This window comes from Centropristis striata, chromosome 23, assembly GCF_030273125.1.
Source record: "Centropristis striata isolate RG_2023a ecotype Rhode Island chromosome 23, C.striata_1.0, whole genome shotgun sequence".
Classification (NCBI taxonomy): Eukaryota; Metazoa; Chordata; class Actinopteri; order Perciformes; family Serranidae; genus Centropristis; species Centropristis striata.
In genome coordinates this window covers 12,244,206-12,259,670 of record NC_081539.1, presented here as the reverse complement: position 1 = coordinate 12,259,670, position 15,465 = coordinate 12,244,206, and the positions used below count along the sequence as shown (strand labels likewise).

General features: G+C 38.2%; 1 protein-coding gene across 1 annotated transcript; it reads left to right on the top strand.

The window, feature by feature from the left end:
* The first annotated feature begins 5,730 nt into the window (after window positions 1-5,730).
* Window positions 5,731-8,597, top strand: ccr9b (chemokine (C-C motif) receptor 9b). The gene is made up of 3 exons (XM_059327117.1): window positions 5,731-5,890; window positions 6,023-6,081; window positions 7,212-8,597. Exons 2-3 carry the CDS (start codon window positions 6,028-6,030, stop codon window positions 8,268-8,270), a joined length of 1,113 nt encoding a protein of 370 aa, XP_059183100.1. The 5' UTR covers window positions 5,731-5,890; window positions 6,023-6,027; the 3' UTR covers window positions 8,271-8,597.
* The last annotated feature ends 6,868 nt before the right edge of the window (window positions 8,598-15,465 follow it).

Below are 15,465 nucleotides of genomic sequence, written 5' to 3'. Positions count from 1 at the left end.
AGGTTTATGGGCTCTCTCTGTGTTGCAGCCGACACTGTAAAAACTACAACAACAAAAAATAAAGACATAAAAGTTTCAAAAAACTCCCACTCACATAAACATGAAACATATAAAAGGAAAAAAACTACCATGTTTGCCACCTGGACCACATGCAGAATTGCACATTCTTCATCTGTAATCATGTTGTTCTGACCCACAACGCCTCTGACACGACCTCATATTTCAAACTCACATTACCCACAATGCCCTCAACCAGACTGTGACCCTGTTACATTTTGTAATAATAACCTTACATAAAGGGCAACACATTTTTTAACCAGACATTTTAAGTACCCTTTAGACATATTTAACCGTATCTATTGCATTTTTAATCACCTTTTTATGACTTTATGGACCTAAATGATTATGAATTTGTCTGAAAAACAAGCACAAAAATGAAACTGTCTCTGAGACAGTTACACCACTATTATGTAATTGTCCATTGAGCCCACCATGTCTACAAGTTATATGGTCCAAGTTTCAAAGGCAATTTTATTTGTATAGCTCAATAACTCAAAAAACTTTATAAGCTTACAGTGGTTCTCAACACAACCCAAGCGCTGCCGAAAAACTCAAATACAGATCCACAGACAACTGGTGGTACAATCAGAACCACAGATGCAGATTAACAATAACATAAATAAAAGAAAAACAAGACTACAGCCAGACTATTTGGCTTGTAACATGGGCACAGCGGTGCTAGAACTAATGTTAACATTATATACTAATGTGCCCACAACGATAGTGCTAACATGCTAATGTTTAGCAGGTTTATTGTTTAGTCAGATTTGTAGGTGCAGTATTAAACCAGATGACTGCCCTAGATCACACAAGGGCCCTGGAACCATCTCAGTCTGACCTGCGGTGGCCTTAAAGAGAAAAAAATGACCTTGCCTCATTAGTAAAATGCATCATTATGTTACTACATGAGGCAAATGACTACAATGACTGTGTACTGCTTTTCGACTTAATTCCAATATCGGGTGCTGTCTATTATTAAATTGGACTGAAGATCTTAAGATGTCTCTTGCACCACAACCGATGTAGTCTCATTTAGCTACTTGTAAGCAACTGCCTTTTTAAGGACACTTAAAAACTTCAAAATTCACAAGTGGGAGTATTAACTAACTAATTTTATGTCGTACAACAAAAATCTCTTAAGCTTGTGTTACCCACAGACCATATTTTAGACATCCAACCACCAACCTATTCAAAATCCTCATGGAGTTTGAGAGGTTAGACCCCACGGTGCTAAAATGCTAACGTAATTCCTGGTTTAAGAACTCATTCCTGTGGCGCCTTATTGGCTGCATATCAGACATGACCCCGGAGTTTGATGGTCTTTGGCTGACCATCTCAATTGTTACTGCAATGGTAAATGATCCTGAATGGAACATAAATGTGTATAACACATTTCATGGCAATCCATCCAGTAGTTGTTCATTTATTTTAGTTTCGGCCAAAGTAGTTGGATGACTGACCAACTTTACAACCCCTACAGAGCCTAATCTCGTGTTTTTTAAAATTGATTTTATTTTTAAGATTTGTGAGTAACCCTTGCACCAGTATTGTACCTTTGTACCACTTTATTTTAAAAGATAAATGACTTCTAGAATCATTCAAAGTTCTGGAAAGGTACGGATCTTTAGTTGGGATTGTCCTGTAAATTGCTGTTTCAACGGTCAAGGTTGAACTGAGAAGCACAAATAGACATGTTTGTGGTTCGTTTTATACCACAGATTTTTCTCTGCCTCTAAGGTCTACCTCCTGACCAGGAGGAATTGGTTTTACCCGTGTGGGTTGTGAAAGGCCAACAGTCCCATGCTACTCTGGTGGCAATGATAAAGGTTGTAAAAGGTTATGCAAGTTCTCAGCTACCAGGAGCTCAATGTCACTCTGAGTTTGACACGTACAGATCAAGATTAACAGATATCAGATGCACGTTTTAGTCACTTCTGAGAATCATTGCTCTTTGTTCAATCTTGTTGATTTAAAATGTTCCGTTAAACCGCATATCTGCAACATACAGAAGGCTATACTGTATGTTCAGCAAATGATGCAACACTAAAGCTGGCTTCTGTGTCATTTTAGCTCCATGGTTCTAGAAGTTAGTATGATTATCATGTGAAACTTACTTTAAAACTGTGGAATGAATCATGTGGTCAGTTGTTTCTGGTAACAAGAAGATAAAACTAAAAGGTGTCATCATGATCAACATTATCAATCGCCTGATAAGCAATGCACGATGTTAACACATTTTGTAAGACATAAGATCATGCAAATAATGCGAGAAAATCTCTCTCTTACCATCTTATGTGGCATTTATCTTAGGTGAAAATTTAAACCAGTGCATTATTACTGTATTTCCTATTTTAAACTGTACTATTTACCTCGATAACCTAAACATGCTTCTCTTGATTGTTTTCTCAGGGTAGTCACTCGAACAGATTGCAACAGTTGAGTCACTGCAGCTGCATGATTTGACTACATTATTATTTGTGAAACTTGCTGACGTGCCTTTTAAATGAGATCATGCAATAGCTCAAAAGGTAATATAAAGAATGCTGGGCTAATAATACAGACTGGGGTTTTCCCCTCACATACAATTGACTGATTCATGACTTTTTGTACCTGTGAAACCATTTTATGCCCCAAAATTCTCTCCAACCCAGCAGTTAGAGAGCTGTCAGGTCATATGGCATGTGACTTTTTTTAAGAGCATGGAGGAGGAGGAAGCTCCACATTGACTGTAATGATCATATATTGATACATGTCAAAATGAAAGTTATATTAGATAGAATATAAGGCAGTCATAGATCTGAAATAAACGTTAATATGATGCAGATTTGGTGCCTTTTGCTGTCATGTATGTTTCTAACCAAGCCATTGTGACTCTCTGTAGCCCAGGACTGTAATAAAGGCTTCCATACTATTCATGTGTGACTGGGAGATCCCAAGTGCTTAGTCAAATCCATTTTGTGTAATCAAACTGAGATGAGGCCCTTCATTTGTGAAGTGTGGGTGTTTTTGTTTTGTTTTTAACAGTTAAAAAAAGTTATGAGAAGATGCAATAAAAGTAGTGGTGATCCAAGACTTTGAGGGCCAGCAGTCATATGGTAGCTAGTAGGGCTCCTGGTTGCGGGGTTTGGAGGGTTTAATCTTTATGGAAGGTTTACAGGGTTTAATAGTTGTCACTGCGTCCTCTCCTGATGGTGCACAACTGGATAAAAACATGCAAACTCAATGTATCAACCAAAGGCCTTTGTCCGCTGTAAATATAACGATCTGCATCACGGCAAAGATACAGTATGACATGCCTGTCAGAATAGGGCAAAAATTATTCATGCAATCAAAACCACTAATCATCAAAAAAGACGGTTTAAAATGACTCAGTGCACATATATAATCTACAACTTATGACCTGATTCAGCATTGTTATCACACACTGTGTTATATGGTCAGAACAAAGCAGTTGATTACCCACAATTTTGCAGCTAGCGATGCCGTGAGTGAAACCTCTTAGTCGACCACTTTCTTCAGCAGATTGTTCCCAGGAAAGCACTCATCTGATCAAGACAGAGCCGTTTCTCTCTGTCTCGCTGTGATCAAAACTGAGAAACACAACCAGCGTTTGGCAGAAATCTGAAGTGCTGCTAACCCACATGCTCTGTTTCGAATCTATATGCTAAAAGTTACATCAGTCCAGGAAGTGAAACTGTTTGAGGGACAGGAGTGGGGTGCTTTCTTCTGAGGGCCTCAACAAAAAAAAAACAGCCCCTCATAAGTAAGACACACAATCACAGGAAACACAGCCAGAACACTGATTGAAATACTTTTTTTCACTTGTAGAGATTTCAAACCCACTATGTTTAGTCCCTTTCTTGGTCACAGGATGAGTTTGCTTTTTTTGATCAGCTTTGTTTTGCTTCATGTGACGAAGTTGGTATGACAGGGACTTTCTTCTTTACCATGTGTTGTACCCGTGTGGTCAGTTACGTGACAATTTGTCATGTTATTCATTTCCCTTTAAACTTGGCAAATACCAATGAACTCCGGATTTCCCTATTTTCACAGAGAGTTTGTTGTTTCAAAGGATGTCACATGAATCCCTTGTAGCTTGAAAGCAATGACACTGAAAAAGAAATTAATAAATGAGCGTGTTTTTTAAAGAGCAGGCTAATTTGCAGGCTCTAGTATAATTTGTATATATCCTATGTAATGGGGCAGTAACTGCTAGCGACTGTAACAACTATGGCAGGAGCAAAGAAGAAAGTCAGGTGACATAGTATAAAGATCAACAAAGTCTGTGTTGGGAGAAGGTTGGGTGGTGAGATGGGTCAAACAACCACAGGACTTTTACCCAGAAGACCAGTGTTAATGAAACCTACGAAACCAAAAGCCAACTTTTCTTAATTATTAAATTTATGTCTGTTAACCTTCATAATTAACTATGTATGACGTAGGACGGAAGTACTTTAACCCAAACCTTTTTTTCTAAACTTTTTTATTGCCTAAACCTAACCAAGTAAATCTGTTTCACAACTTTGGCCACTTTTTAAACTGTGGCCATTTCACGACATGTAATTGAGGGATCATATTTCATAAGATGCAGATATCAACATCCAATCAAAGGCATCTTTCAGAAACTCTTGAAATGGGAAAATTTGTATGAACTTTCTCGCTGAGAGTCAAAGAAGATCAATGCCACTCATGGTGGGGAAAGATGTATCATACAAACTCTTTCATCTCGGAGACCACTGTTCGTATCCGGTTACGTAACTTATCTACTTTTCTAACCCAAGTTATATACAAAGCTAAAACACTATATTTTCTGAAACATAACCAAATAGTTTTGTTGCCTAAACAGGTTCTGCACAGCATGTGCAGTGAATTGCTCGTCTTTCTGGACATTTGTAGAATAATACATGAAAAATGCTAAGCTTACAACCTCCTGGGTCCAGATTCATATTTACCATATGAACATAAGACTGGTATCATTTTTTTTTATAACTCTCAGCATGACAGGAAATGATTCCCATGAATTTCTTCTTATTTCTTCAAATGAACAACAAAGGTCAACATCTCTTCTGTTTAAAAAAAAAGAGGATGTTTTTTGAGAAGGCAGATTTTATCGTCACTGACTTTAAGTAAATCGAAACCTCCAAAAAAAAAAAAAAAAAAAGACTTCCCCCACTTGTTAACACACTTATTTATTCAGTGAGACATCTTAAAAGGAAATAGAATTGTTGCTTGGACAGTCATTTAAGGCCACACTGTCTGAAACAATACAACATTGACAACCAGCTCAGTTTGATCTTTAAACACACCTCACACCTCACAGTTCTCAGTTTCATACATCACTCCACTGTGGCGTTAAGTGCTCCACCTGTGTATACAAAGTGTGCCAAAAACGGGCTTCGACTTGATAAAACCTAATCGACTGTGGAAGGAATGTGGGTGTATTATTTTGTTTGATGGCCATGGTTCAGTGGGTTAAGTCTAAAAGTCACGGCTTCTCCCTGAGACTGGCGAACTGTTGCCACTGTGCAAATGTCAGCTGCCTTTCATTTTGATGCAATTTTTTTAACATATATATATATATATATATATATATATATATATATAGCTGTATTTGGAGAAGGGAATAGGGGTTGTGTGTTGTTTTTTTGCTGCAGACTGAGAAGGAGATGGAGTGATATGTGTCACACGTGACCATGTGGTTAAAGGGAAACCATATAAGCAAGTGAACATGAGTCTGGTTGTTAAAGTTACAAGTTGAACAACCCAGACAAAGAAACAGAACTGTGACTCAGAGGTTGCTGCTCTCTACTGTACGTCTCATCACTGACTGGTAAGTGATTTGTCGCACTGCACAGGGCATTTTTATTCGCCCTTTAAGCTAATTTTCTCTCATATGTTATATTTTATTTTTATCTTTATTACATTTTTACATATATGTTATATTTTCTCTGGTTCTTTGTAGATAACATGGAGGAGCCATTTACAACTTACATAACCACAGGAACTGATTATGCTGGGACTGTAAGTATTCATTTGACTTAATTATCACCAGTGGAAATACCATAAAGCAATTATACAGAAAATGTAAAAATAAGAGAATTTAAATAGAAAATGATGTCTGTATGATTGATTGTGTTTAAAAAATAAGGTGAGAGCAGAAAAAAGAAGAACGCTACTTGGGAAACTTTTTTTTTTGTGCAAGTGTGTTTCAATGTGTGTTAATGCTGTATTATTTAAAGTAAACATGGTAAAAAAAAAAAAAAAAACTGAGGTTGCTGTGAGAGCAAAACCATGTCAGTGCTCAATATTAAACATGATATATTTACCGTTCTTTATGTGGATGTTTATGGTTTCATGCTCCAGGTACAGTAGATTTATCTAAAGCAGACATCTGTGGGATACTCAAATGCCACATTCGCAACCGTATCAGCATCAAATTTTCCATTGTTTGTGAGACTCTAAGCCTCACTGTCGCCCTCCTGGGTATCTCTGCCCTAAATCTAAACCTGATGCTTCTGGGGTACTGAGTTCTGCCGCGGGGGCACCTTTCTACAGCCCCTCAGGATCGTTTACCCCCCTACCCCCGCACCCCTAGGCTTGGATAGCAGCAGGATGTTGTGCAGTGGTGTGGTTTCTCCTGCACAGGCACAACACCTGCACCTGACAGCAGTTTTTTTGTACGCTCTGGTTAGCTTGTACGTCACCGACAGCGTTTGATGTCATATCACTGTATCCCCACTAAAAGCATGTGATGTTGTGAAACCCTGACAGCAGTTTGCGAGTTGGTTAACAAGGACAGAAGAAGAAAAAAAAAGAAAGAAAAAAAAAGCCTGACAGGAAATGAAAAGTTAGAAAAAAAGCCAGTGTGTATGTTGCCATAGGTGAGACAAGTAGAAGTCCTGCATTAAATTTTTACTTAAGTATCAATACCACACTAATATATATATATATATATATATATATATATATATATATATATATATATAGAGAGAGAGAGAGAGAGAGAGAGAGAGAGAGAGAGAGAGAGAGAGAGAGGACAATTAAAAGTTTGAGGTATCTCATCAAAACAACCCAACACATGTAAATATACTTCCACCTCTGTATTATGTAATATCACATCAGATCATGAGTTTTCCTGCTTTTGATTTCAGGATGCTTCAGATTACCCAGATGACTATGGTTCCGATCCCACTGAACCCTCCGGCATGTGTGACAGAGGCTGGGTCAGGGATTTCCGTGGGCAGTATGAGCCACCCCTCCTCTGGATCATCTTCATCCTCGGCGCTGTGGGTAACCTGCTGGTGGTTTGGATCTACACCACCGTGCGTAACCGCCTGAAAACAATGACCGACGTCTACCTGCTAAACCTGGCTGTGGCTGACCTCCTCTTCCTGTGCATGCTGCCCTTCTGGGCTGTCGACGCCATCAAGGGCTGGAACTTTGGCATCAGTCTGTGCAAAATAGTGTCAGCCGTCTACAAAATCAACTTCTTCAGCGGCATGCTCCTCCTCACCTGCATTAGCGTGGACCGCTACATTGCTATTGTACAAGTCACCAAGGCCCAGAACCTGAAGAAAAAGAGGCTGTTCTACAGCAAGCTCGCCTGCCTTTTTGTCTGGTTTCTCTCCATTCTTCTGGCCCTCCCTGAGTTCATCTTCGCCCAGGTGAAGACGGACCGAAGCGGGCAGTCCTTCTGCACTCTGGTCTACTGGAACAACACGTACAACCGGACTAAGATCCTGGTTCTGTCCCTGCAGATCTGCATGGGCTTCCTACTTCCTCTACTCGTTATGATCTTTTGTTACTCCGTCATCATCCGCACACTTCTGCAAGCCAAGAGTTTTGAAAAGCACAAGGCCCTACGTGTCATCTTTGCTGTGGTGTTCGTGTTCGTCCTCTCTCAGCTGCCTCACAACAGTCTGCTGATAGTGGAGGCCACGCAGGCAGCCAACACAACCATCACCGACTGTGACATTGTAAGTGGTTTTGATATAGCCGGACAGATTGCCAAGAGCCTGGCGTACACTCACGCCTGCCTGAACCCATTCCTGTACGTCTTCATTGGAGTGCGGTTCAGACAAGACCTGATGAGGATTGTGAAGATGTGTGCTGGAGGTCTTGGCAAAGGAGGGCTCAGTAAAATGCATGCAGTTCCCAAACGCCCCTCTGTCATGTCGGACACTGATACCACCCCAGCCCTTTCAATATAAATGTCTAATATCCCCTAAAATCCTAAACCTGACACCTGAGCCTTATGGATGATCAGTTGTCATCATGTTCCTCATGCGTTACTTGCTTCTAGCAGAGCAACGATAACATTTTCAACTTAGAAAAGCAAAAAAATCTCTGGAGTTTGCATTCATTACATTTATAATCTGACAGTGTCATGCGCACATTTTTTTCTGGAATCATGTATAAATTTGTACATTCGTGTAAATACTGTCTTTTTTTAAGTGTTGGTAGTTTTACATTTTTTTCATCATGTAGTTCTCGTGTGCTGCTGTAACTGAATAAAAAAATCAGTTGAAAAAAAAATAAAAATGTGAAAAATCTAAAGGATGCTGCAGGTTTTTTTTTATTTATTTGTATTCTGCCACTGACGCACAAAATCAAGTGGGAAGTTTGAACAGTAGTTTCAAGTAAATGCTATAAATGAATAAGTGGTGACATCAGCAATTCATTTCTACTATACATGGGAAAGTGTCTGAGCGCTCTCGCTGGTGTAACGTACCTGCTGTGGTGGCTTGATGTGGCCAGTTCAATCCCCAATGTTTTTCGATCTGACTAGACGTCCTCCTGTTGACAGTCTATGCCAATTTGTGTGCAGACACTCTTAACTGCTGTATCGTGTCTGGCTATGACTTGGCAGTTTCAGTGGATGTGAACGGATGCCCATTCAAACTGGCATAAAAGTGTTTTCCCCACAATCGCCTCACAACGGCTGTAGCACAGACGTGTTGACAGACAGACAGGTGTCACTGGCAGAAAACTTTCCATGTTAAGCCACAACTTTCGAAGCACCGGATTTCAGTTTCACCAACTTCAAACTGAATCCTTGGATGCATAGTTTTTGTAGTAAAAGCCACACAATCTGCATTAAATGCACAAATTTAGCACATGATGTCTGATCTTTGCAATTGAAAAACTGAAACATCAAAGCCAATAGAAGTCTAAATGGTGGCCTGGTGGCCTGTTTTCTATTCCTCTCTGATGGTGGAGCTGTAGGCGACGAGCTCAGTGCCACATAATCACAGTTTCATCACACCTCCATACAGAAACTGCTGAGATCAATGTGATATAAATCTGACATTTGGCAATAGGAAGCTTCAAAGCTGAGATTTCGGGGAGATATAATGGCTTGTGGTGTTATCTGCATGATGCAAATCAACTGAAATCCAACACTTTTTCAGCGCTTGTGCAGATACATTTTGGTATCCAGAGTGTATACCAACACACAAACTGTGAAATAAAGAAATCCAGTCCTAACCCTTACCCACAAAACATTGGATTAGACAAGCCATTCAGATTTGGCTCCCATTCCTATGTCATACTGTTTTACCACCAGGCTGTAGATGTACATAGGCTATGATGCACACTTCAGTCGAATGAAATGTGACACCAAAAACACACCAAGCAGCGACGGTGTTTGGCAAATGGCAAGCTGCCATGTAAAATATGACACTGTTGGATTATGCAGCCAAACTAAAAGTTGAGGACAGTTTTTAGCAGCATTTTACAGCCAGAGATACCTGCAGCCAATCAGTAAGTCTTCTGACTCATGCCACATGTTCTCCTTCATATGTTACAAAGCATTTCGCTGAATTTTTATATTAAGTCATTTACTCTATAATAGTGCCACAGATTGGTTTACAGTCAGCATAAAGGCTGGTGCATCTCATACACAGGCTAAAGGGCGCTTTGTGCACCAGTATCACATGCAGAGAGACTTAAAAAGGCATCGGTATCTGACGAGTTGGGAGTGGGACCAGGCTGTGTCTGTAAAAGCAACACATTTTTACAGTGGAAGAATGTAAAAATCACTTTCAAAGCCAAAGGGAGCCACTGGAGAGGGGTTAAAGAGCCAGAGGTCGCCGACCCCTGCGTTAGGCCGCAAAGTTGGTTTAGAGTTGTAAGTCAAATTAAAAGATCATGAATTCTAGCTTAATTAAATTATACTGTATGCATACTGATGAGAGGAATAGACAAGTGGAGGGAAAATAATTAGAGCAACAACACAAAGTAAATGTCGGAGACAGTCTCGCACATCGACTGTGAAAACAAAAGCTGGTGTGTTATTGTGGTCACTGTGGTTGGCACCAGATAACTGCAGTCTACCTGGTGAAATCAGGTGAGACCACAGATGCATCCTTTCATTTTTTTTTTCTACCTTCGTACTGCTTCTTCTTCCTCTCACGACAGGAAACCAAGTCAATAACAACATGCTCCTGTTTAACTGGAGAGCCGAGGCCTCACCATGGACCACCGGAGCCTGTCATAAATTTGTCTTAACTGGAGATCACTGGAGGCAATGTTGCCACTAAGGACATCTGAATAAGTATGTGTATATATTGCAGTTTAATATACAAACCCAGCTTTGATTCTTGTGTTTTCAGCCTAAAACACATCTTTCTGAATGTACTGTACGGCTGACACAGAGTTGATCTCTGAGTTTATCTCGAGTGCACCAGAGAGAAGTGCTTCTCACGGCACTTTTATTAAAAAGGAGAAACTGCAAAATTGTGTCATATCCTATTGCAAAATGAAATGTATCTTCTTGTTTCAAAACCACCGTTGGAAATAATCAGATTTTATGTGGTTTGTATACCAAAAAAATTGGCGCCACTTTTGACAGTAATGCTTCCAAAACTATTGTATGAAATTGTCTTATATTAGTGGTTCCAAAACTATTTGTCTGATGTATCTCATCAGGCCTATATCCTCTTTCAGCTGTTTGACAGCATTCTAATGCAGAGAAAACCTTGTATTGAATCTTTGATATCAATCTGTATAAACCATTGTAATCCTGGATGTCTTGTTTCTCTTTCCCACGGTATAAATGCATTTATACTACCTACAACCACTCCTATTAAAACCACTTTTTTTTTTTTTTTTTAGGTTTCTGGTTGCACCACTTGGTGTTAAGTCTCGTGTTTGTGGAAAGTGAGGCGTGTCCAGTGCAGTCAGACTACTATAGTTTTTTGTTGTTAAAATAAATATCAGAATATGTATTTAAAAAAGCAGTAGTGGAAGATGTAGTAAGATCAGAAAAACTGTTTGACATAAGCTTGTATGTTGTAATTCATTACATTATTCATTACATATGTACATTTTTTCATGCAACTGAGCTGTTAATATTGAGATTGGTTATGTCAGTAATTGCACTACTTCTAATTGGAGTGAAGCTGAATGTTTAAACTGTTTCTCCATTACTTTAAAGTAATTATTTGAACTGTTTAGGTCTTACTTTTAGTCAACCATTCATCAATGAGGCCAACTTTTAGCTAATAATTTTGATAGTTTAGTTATTACTTTTAGCTGCCTGCTTAAACTTCTTGTGCTCACCTGCTAACTATAGTATTCATGTACTCATCAACTCTCTCAACATTTGGGCTCAGGTGTTACAGCTGACTTTGTTTCTCAGAGTTCGTACAGGTGCTTGAAATCCTTGAAATGCTTAAATTTAAATGATGTATTTTCAAGGTTAAAAATGTCCTTGGATTTTTTGATAAAGTGCTTGTAAATGCTTGAAATTAAACTTTATTTCTCTTGCAATCTGACTAAATCCATCTATAAACTAGAGATAATCACACGTTCAATGAAAAAAATAATGAGTATCCTATCTGAAATGAAGACCGTTCCTCCTAAAAGTGTAATACCATCGCTGTTGGTATGGTTAAGTGAAATCTCCCCCTTTTAGTGTGTAAGTACTCATCTAAAACATGCAATTTACAACTGGTGTAAGGTACTAGAGAAGCATGAAAATTGAAAAATGCTTGAATTTGACCACTGCTAAAGTGTACAAACCCTGATTTCTGTTTTTTTTTCACATTAGTTTAGCTACTCTAGTACAACAGCCTACCAACAATTAAAAGTAATTGTTCTACAGTAAAATGTCCCATGTACAGGCTACATATATTTATCTAATCTTTGCTTTTTGGTGAACTATAAGATAATGTAACTTATTTGGGTCTTAAACAGCTATTTAAATGAAACCATCTGAAAGGTTAAGAGAGGAAATCCTCTCTCTGGTGAAACTGCTAAACACCTGAAACATGACAACAGGCCCCAAGCAGATACTGTCTCTATATACAAGGCGTGGGAACCACTGGTTTAATAAAAGTTAACAATGTGTTGAATTTATAAACTTTCCTTTGTATTTTAAATGTTAAATCTTGAACCAAAAAAGTAGCAATGGTTGTTAAATAGAGTAAAATGGAGTAAAAAGTACAGTATTTATATCTTAGATGTAGTGGAGTAGCAGGATAAAGGATAATTAAATGGTTATATTAAGATAGCCTACCTTAAAATTGTAGTTAAGTACAGTACTTTAGTGAACATACTTGGTTACATTCAACAGCTCTCACAGTCACACCAATGTGTATGTTCTTACAAAAAAAAAAAACATGGATAAATGCGATTAACTAATCATTTCTATTTTTCCAAATCAGCTTAACTTAACTGCATATTCAATCATCAGCCTATATTACAATGACATTGAGTCAATTAAAGAAACTGAGATAAAGATCAAAGAAATTAGAAGAAAAGAGAAGAGCAAATATCCACATAAAAATAGTTTTAAAAAACCCATTTCCAATCCAGGTAACAATATTCGTACAATAAATTAGGATAATAAACATAATTAAAATACAATTATGTTAAAACAATTACAATTTCTAAAATGTCCATAACACAGTCAGGATAAAAAAGCATCAAGCAGATTGTGTCACAACATTCAGTGTGACCTTTCTGTTCAAATATTCTAATAAAAGGTACAGATAATATCCACCACAAGGTGGCGTAGCTTGCACAGAATAGGGAGCCTGCTGTGGAGGTTTCAGGGAGAGTTACCAGCAAACACACAAGTTGGAAATGAAACCAACTCCATCTAGTGGCGGTCAGGATGGGAGGCCGCATCTGGGGGAGCAGCGGTGGACATCAAGCTTCAAGTTCATGAAGTTTCTCTGGTTGTTGTAAAAGAATCTCACTCCCAAAGAGCTGCTAATAGACAGGCAGATGGATCGTACACTGTATTACTAATATTCCAAGTTCCCAATTATCCCACAACTGAAGCAGCATAGTAATCACCACTGGGGGAAAACAGAAAAAAAGTAAAGCAAGAAAATAAAGCGAGGCTGGTCTGGACTGAAGAATGCGAAAGACTCACAAGTGGAGCAGCACCTGTGGTTTGGGAACATCCCATCCATCTTTCTGCACAGGGGGAATTGTGTGCGTGTGTGTGCATGAAGGAGGAAGAAAAAGAGGGACATGGTGGAGTCTATGAGTAATAGGAGAGACAAAGTAAGCATATGTGACCCGTTGACATTGAGCGGGCTGCAGTCTGGTTTCAACTGGCCTCTGGTCTGGTTGTGCGGACCACAGAAAGCCTCAGAGACAATGGCTTTTGTATCAACAATGACCTGCTGAGCACCACATAACAAGTCACAGATAGCTCATCATGAAAGTTAGAGAGCGGCTCATTAATAAATGTGAAGCGTATTGTGAAATGGAAAAGGAAAGCTATCCTTTATCCAAGCAAACAGGATCTTCATACCACTCCACGGCGTAAAAAGAAATGTAATAGAAGTTGGACCTCCACAATTCCAGCCCAAACAGGGAGCCTCTTATCATCCGCCATCTCTCCCACAGCTAATATTTCACTTCAGCTCCCGGGCCCACAGAATGAGAGACGTTTCCATTTCATGTCAGTCATTTCCAAGCCTGTGTGTTACCTGTGTGGTGATAAGTGTTTGACTGACTGGGAGTGTCGTTAGTCACTGTCCGGCTCCGAGTGACAGCTTCAGATTGACGCTGATGATGAGAGGAGGAGAGGCGTGGTGTGTTCAGGGACAGCAGAAAACCCGCGGTTGATGTTGGAGGGGAGAAAAAAAACCCACAGGCATGCACAAACATACCAACACTTCAAGGTGGATTTAAAAGAAAGGTATTCTGTCTGAGGGATCCTAACGTGTGTGTTTAGTTCATATTCCATGCAACAGCTACTGTACCTTTTCATCTTAAAAGTGTAGAATTCCCATTCAGTTACATTAGCAATATGTCAATATTTACTAATAGCATGATGAATTAACTATTGGGCTCATTTTCTAGGGAGTTTCCAGTTAAAAAAAACTATGTAATTTAATATTAATTTAAAGGACAAGAAAGACAAATTTATTAGAGTTTAATAATTTGTGTTGAGTTTATTTCCAATATTTTTTAAATCAACTGCTGGATATAATTGCCCAGTTTGAATCCCACTAAATATAATTCATTATTTAAACCTTCATTGTTTCATATACCCAATATTGAATTTTGGTTTGTTTTTTTATAATATAATGTATATATTTTTTTATTGTTAAGCTGACCTGCAGTGCACTCACCTTACAGGATTACTATGCAAGAATCTCCTCAAAATCAATGTATAGACTCATACAAACTATACATTTCCTTTTTTCTTTTGTTGAGAAAAAGTAAGCAAACATTCCTGCATAACATGAAATAAATACTCTTGCAGTTAAACTACAATGTAATTGGAGTTGCTGTTATTAAACACTATAGTTCTCCTATAATTAGCAGAAAAAAATACAAGTAACTTTCCTATTAATTCCCAGTTAAATGCAGGGCAGTGCAGAACAATTTAGTTTAAAGTTAAACATAAAAATAAAAATGGGCACATGGAACAATATATTTAAACTTTTCAAAAAATGTCAAATACTTGCTTTAATAGTATGGAAATTGTAGTACTTGTTAGTGTTTATAATTTGTATTATTGTAGAAACTTTAATCATCTCCAAATCAATTCAAATCAACATAATTGATTATGAAAGTAAGTGAAATAAAACAGACCATGATATCATACGTTAACGTCTTACTAAGTTAATATCTTGAATGAAAAATAATATATTTCTTTACCTCCACTCACTCTGCCCTCTTGTGGCATAAAAGGTGTAATACGCCAAATATGGGATAACCCAAATTATTAGTACACAGAAACACTTAACCTCCCTGCACTAGATCAATAAACAATAGATACTAAACTTAGTTAAAGAGACGCTGGTAAAAAAGTGAGAAATTTAATTACCGATCTTGGATACATAAGACTGCATTTTTTTTAATCAAATGTAATAAACAAATGAAATTTCAATATAAAGCATGACAGCAGTGTGGAAAAAACTTAAACACATACAT

Excerpts from the sequence above, each read along its gene's own strand:
- ccr9b (XM_059327117.1), top strand. The coding sequence starts at position 6,028 with ATGGAGGAGCCATTTACAACTTACATAACCACAGGAACTGATTATGCT. Across the intron at positions 6,082-7,211 it reads GAACTGATTATGCTGGGACT|GATGCTTCAGATTACCCAGA; the intron begins GTAAGTATTCAT and ends TTTTGATTTCAG.